Genomic DNA, 5824 nt, shown 5'->3' with positions numbered 1-5824 from the left:
TAGTTTCCCTCAGAGCAAGCAAGAGAGAGCACCATAAAACACCATGAAGTCTTTTAAAAATGTCACTTCTGCCTCACTCTATTCATTAGAAACTAATTTAAGGGAAGGGGATTGTACATAACAAGGTCACAAATAAACTGGGGGGGGGGGTAACCAATATGGTCAACTTAGAGGCTGCCTACCATAGAAAGTGAAACATACATGAAAATAACGCTATGGAAGGTCACTTCCAATTAAGTAGCAAAGCTGGGAACTGAGAAGCAAAAGGAGCTCACACACCAATGGAAATGTCAGAACTGCATTTGCATCCCAGTTATTGCTCATTTCAGTGCCTTGAGGTTTAGTTTCAAATAGGGGTAACAGTATCAAATAAAACTTGATACCCTTTTTATTTGTGAAACAGCTATGCGGACCTATAATACATACTACTTGATCTGTGTAAAAATATTATTACTGCGCTGGCACAGTGCAAGCGAGGATGTAAATGTTTTGCTTTTAAAATTATATTTTTTAACGTTTTATTTATGAATTTTTATACTTTCTGAAAGAGCTTTTGAAAACTTCTACCTTGTCTTTTAATATCAACTTTACCTTCCAATATCCTTACTGAACTTAACATTTTACTTCAAAATAATTATAGAGTCCCACAGAAGAGGCCACATCCCTCTCTTCCCGGACTCTCCAGGTCCCCTGACCCACCTGGGTCCACCCCCTCCCGGCCCAAGTCCTTCCTGGGACTGTACCTCCCCAAACCCGCCCTCCCCGGATAACCCGGTTCCTCTGGGCCCGGGAGAGTTCCCTAGTTCTCCCAGTCCCTCCCGATTTGAGCATTCCATCTTCGGTTTCCCTGATTCTCCCCAGCCTTTCTTCGGTCCTCCAGTCCTCCCATTCCCAGCGTCCCTGGGCCGAGCCTTTCACCTGTCCACCCGCTCCTCCTAGTACCCCGGGGCCAGCCCTTCGGGCCCAAACCATCCTTCTCCTAATAGTTCTTCCCGCAGTCGCCTCGCGCCAGCGTCGACCTGCTGCCTCAGGTCCGAGCGCGCGAGCGCAAGCGCAAGAGCCGGGCACCCGGGGAGGGGCCGACAGCGCGCTCCGGAAGTGACGGTAAGTGACGTCGACGTGCGTGAGGGGCGGCTGCGTCGGGCTGCAGGAGAAGATGGCGGTTTCCACAGGTCGGTTCATAGGCCAAGCTGCCAGCTTTTCCCGTTTGTCTTGGCTTTGCCCGCCTCGTCTCCTGCTGGCGGCCAGGCGCTGACAGAGTGGGAGAAAGCACAGTGTACGCTCTCAGACACGGCTCCCAGTAGAGCAAAGCCTAGGGCTGGAGAGTCGGGGCGGGACGGAACGGTGTCGGAACGGAGGGCCGGGCGGCCGGCAGGAGGCGGCGACGGGTTGTGTTCGCGCGTCGGCCGTGCGCCTGGCGGGCCTGGGGCGCGGGCATTCGTCCTTGCGGCTGCGGGTCTGCCTGCTGAGCAGAGGGAGTTGCGGGGGATGGCCTGAGATGGGCAGGTGGCAATCTCGGGTAGGGAAATGGGTCGATCGGGGGCGTACTGAATTGAGTGAGCTTCTGGTTCTGTACTCGCACTGACATGGATTGGGATAGGATTGCTGATGAGAGAGGACTGCTTCTCTTAATAAGGGAAAGATCATTTTTAGTTGACTGAATACATGTTACTTTTAAAATTTTTGTGAAAAACTACAATGAATACAAGATAAAAGTACAGACCAAGATGAAAGCTAACAAGCAGTTTCCTAGATAAGCTCGTCAACTCTCCCGTCCTGAAAACAATGTTTCGTTTCCTGTGAGGACAGTGTTTGAAATTAAGTGTTAAATAAGGTTTTAGAAAATTGACCATTTAGAAAATGTTAAGTTGAAAAAAGTGAGTATCTGTCATCTGTTAATTTTCTAATCTTTATTGAAACAGTAGATTATGGAAATGTGACTTAATGTTTCATGTCATGATCGAATAGGAAAACAAAGTATGTAGTAAAATGAAAGGCATTAAATGTATGAATGTGACTTTTAAGAAATATCTTGGAATAAATTCTGCATGCATTTTAATTAAAAATGATGTCTTTGAAATCGTGATAAAGGTGACATGTAATGTGCAGGTGTCATAAGTGATAATATGTTTAGTAATTCTAGCATTGATGAAATACTTCAATATATATGGGGTTAGAGGTAGCTAGTAAAGTAAGGGTTATTAAGAAAATGACATTTTACTGTTATAACTTTATTGTACTTGCTGTTGAATCAAACTATTAAGGAGCTCTGGCATAGAGTCTAAGGCATTTGGCTGCTAACCAGAAGGTTGGCAGCTCAGATCTACCAGCTGCTCCGTGGAAGGGAGATGGGATTATTAAGAAAGTAGGGATTATAAAGAAAGTAAGGATTATTAAGAAAATGACATTTTAGTGCTATGGTTTTAATTATTTTATGCTATTGAATCAAACTATTAGGATATGCTAGGTGTGCTTGTTAATAGGACTATATATGTAAGAATGATATTTAGTATCTATAGATTCTTGTACATTTAATAATAAAATAATGTACTTTAATATGATTGCTGGTTTCCATTTTGTGGATTGGATTGTATATTTAAACAATTTTTCCTAACGCCGTATCTATGAGAGAGAATTACAGTATTTTGAAAAGATTAGGTGATATCAAAAGAAAATAACTTTTCCTTAACCACTTCTAGATATTTTTGAAAGTTGAGCATAAATTATAAAGAAATTACTGATAGATTATTAGAATACTGTGTATTGTTTTCTAATTTATGTCTCAGTTTTAATGTTCATATCAAGACCCAAACCACTGTTGTTGAATTGAATCTGACTGATAGGGATCCCCATAGGATTTTCAAGGCTGTAGGTCTTTACTGAAGCATACTGACTTGTCTTTCTCCTGTGGAGTGGCTCGTGGATTTGAATCTTTGACCTTTGGTTAGTAGCCCAATGCCTTAACCACAGCACCACCAGTGCTCCTTTTTAACATTCATAGACTTAGGAAATTGAAACCTTCTCATAATTAAAAAGATAAGATACTTTAGGCAGTTAATTGAGTATTCTTAAACCATTAGATTCAATTTGAATCTGTTGCTATCAACTCGCACTTGCTAATATTTTACTGTCCCATTTGTCCCTTTTTTCTGTTTTAGATCATTGAAGTATTGGCACACTGAGAGGGAGAAGTGCAGTAACAGTTTTGTACTGCATTTTGGAGTTTTGTACCACATTTTTTTTTTTTTTTTAATTTGAATTGTGATTTGGGTGAAGTTTACTGAGCAAATTCATTTTCGTTCAACTGATCATACACATTTTGTTTCATGACATTGATTGCAGTCTCCATAATACAACAGCTGTCTTCCCACTCCCTACCTGTGGTTACCTTTTCCCAGTGTCCTTTCCTATGTATTCCCTGTGAGCTCTCTCTGTATGCAAATACTGCCCTTCTGATCTTCCGTGGTTTATTGTTCTAAGGAATGTACCTCAAACCAAACTGAACTCACTGCCATTAAGTCCATTCTGACTCATAGCAACCCTCATTGGGTTTCCAAGGCTATCAATCTTTATGGAAGTAATTGCCCTATCTTCTGTGGAGCAGCTAGTAGGTTTGAACCACTGACCTTCCACTTAACAGCCTAATGCTTTATCTACTGCACCACCAGAGCTCCTTAAGGGGTGTACCTACCTGGTGTAAAGGCTCACCTTTTATGCCTGTCTGTTTGGCTAGAAGCTCTGGTATCGTAGTGCTTGACTGCTAACCGGAAGGCTGGTGGTTCAGACCCACCAGTCACTCCTCGGAAGGAAGGTTGGGCAATCTCTTTTCATAGCGATACCGCCTCGGAAACCCAAGGAGGAGTTCTTGAGAGTCGGGTCCGACCCAACGGCACCTAACAACAACAATAACAACACATTGTTTGGCTGGAAGCCATGGGAGTGAGTTCAATTCCAGGCCCAAAGAATGACGAGGGGCCATAGTCTCGGGGGTTTTACCGGTCTACATCAGACCAGTGAACCTGATCTTTTTTATGATTTCAAGTTTTATTCCACATTTTTCTTCCACTCTATCCAGGATCTCCTATACTGATCCCTTTCCAAGTGGTTGACAGTGGTAGCTGGGCCCCATCTAGTGCTTTTGGTCTCAGTGTCTGTACTGTGTTTTGAAGCTCTTTTTGAAATATACTTTCTATTAGGTATACTTTTTTTAGGGAATAGACTATATTACAGGTTTATTTGTGTATGTACATATGTATACATGTATATATTTCAGCAACCAATTTAGTTTTTTAAATGTGATTTGGGTAAAAGTTTGCAGAGCAAATTTTCCATTCAACAACACATACACATGTTGTTTCATGACATTGATTGCAGTCCCCATAACGTAACAGCTCTCTTCTAAGTTCCTTCCTGTGGTTACGTTTTCTCTGTGTCCTTCTTTCCTTTGTAGTCCTGCTTTTTCAGCTATCACCTGTGTAAATGCTGCCCTTCTAATCTCCCATGGTTGGTTGGTTGTTCTAAGGAGTGTACCTACGTGGTGTAAATGTCCACCTTACAGACCTCTCCATTGTCTAGCTAGAAGACATGGGCGTGCGTTCAGTTCCAGGCCTGAAGGGTGATTAGGGCCCATAGTCTTGGGGGTTTCACCGATTTCTGTCAGACCAGTGAGCCTGTTTTTTTTTTTTTTTTTTTACGATTTTTAGTTTTGTTCCACATTTTTCTCCTACTGTATACAGGAGATCCTATTTTGACCCCTCTCTGAGTGGTTGACAGTGGTAACTTGGCACCACCTAGTTTTTCTGGTCTCAGGGTCATGTAGACTGAGGTTCACCTGGTCCACTAGTCCCTTAGACTAATTGTTTCCATTCATCTTTGATTTTCTTCATTATACTTTGCTCTGGACATGGAGAGACCAATTGTTGCATTTTAGATGGCCTCTATTAACTATACTTTCATGTTGCTTTTTAGATAGCTTACTTTTTGGAGGGAAAAAATACCTATATATATTTTTTCTTTCTTTTCTTTCTTTCATCTATCTATCTGTCTATCTATCTATCTATCGTGATTTGGGTGAAAATTTACAGAGCAAATTACTTTCCATACAGCAGTTCACATACACGTTGTCTCATAACATTGACCACAATGCAACAGCTCCCCTCCACTTCCTTCCAATAGTTACCTTGTCCCTGTGACCATTCCTCCATGCACTCCTGCCCCCTGAGCTGTCTCCTTGTGCATAAGCTCATATGCCTGTCTTTTGTTTGGCTGGAAACCACAGGTGTGGATTCAATTCCAGACCTGAAGGGCAGCTAGGGGCCATAACCTCAGTGGTTCCACCAAGCTCTATCGGACCAGCAAACCTGGTCCCTCCCCCACTTTTTTTTTCTCCAAATGATTTTGAGTTTTGTTCCACATTGTTCTCCCTCTCTATGAAGGATCTCCTACATAGATCCCCTTCGAAGTGGATGACAGCGGTAGCCGGGCACCATCTAGATCTTCTGGTCTCATAGTCGTATAGGTTGAGAATTGTATGGTGTACAGTTGCAAAGACTAATTGTTTCCATGAATCTTTGGTTTTCTTTGTTCTGGACAAAGAGAGATCCATCGTTGAATCTAGATGGCAGCTTGCTAGCTTTTAAGATACCAGTCGCTACTCATCAAAGTAGAAGGTGGAACAATGTTTTGTATAGTATGTTACGCCAATTGAGCTTGATGTCCCCTGCGACTATGGTCCCGAGCCCACAGGTTCAACTACTTGGTCCCTCTGAGTAGCTGGCTGTGACCAAGTAGTGACCACAACCTTGCTCCTTGTCAGCTCTACTAT

General features: G+C 42.5%; 1 protein-coding gene across 1 annotated transcript in view; it reads left to right on the top strand.

Annotated features, from left to right (window-relative positions):
* Window positions 1-405: 405 nt before the first annotated feature.
* Window positions 406-5824, top strand: part of UBE2V2 (ubiquitin conjugating enzyme E2 V2) — a 161566-nt gene continuing 156147 nt past the window's right edge. Inside the window, exons 1-2 of the mRNA XM_042782082.1 lie at window positions 406-480; window positions 987-1104. Coding sequence (XP_042638016.1) covers window positions 406-480; window positions 987-1104 — 193 coding nt within the window. The remainder of the gene's footprint in view (window positions 481-986; window positions 1105-5824) is intronic.

This window comes from Orycteropus afer, unplaced genomic scaffold (assembly GCF_000298275.1).
Source record: "Orycteropus afer afer isolate SDZICR_OR568_19922 unplaced genomic scaffold, OryAfe1.0 scaffold00236, whole genome shotgun sequence".
Lineage (NCBI taxonomy): Eukaryota > Metazoa > Chordata > Mammalia > Tubulidentata > Orycteropodidae > Orycteropus > Orycteropus afer.
Note: the sequence above shows the minus strand (reverse complement) of the source record. Positions and strands in the feature narration are given on the sequence as shown.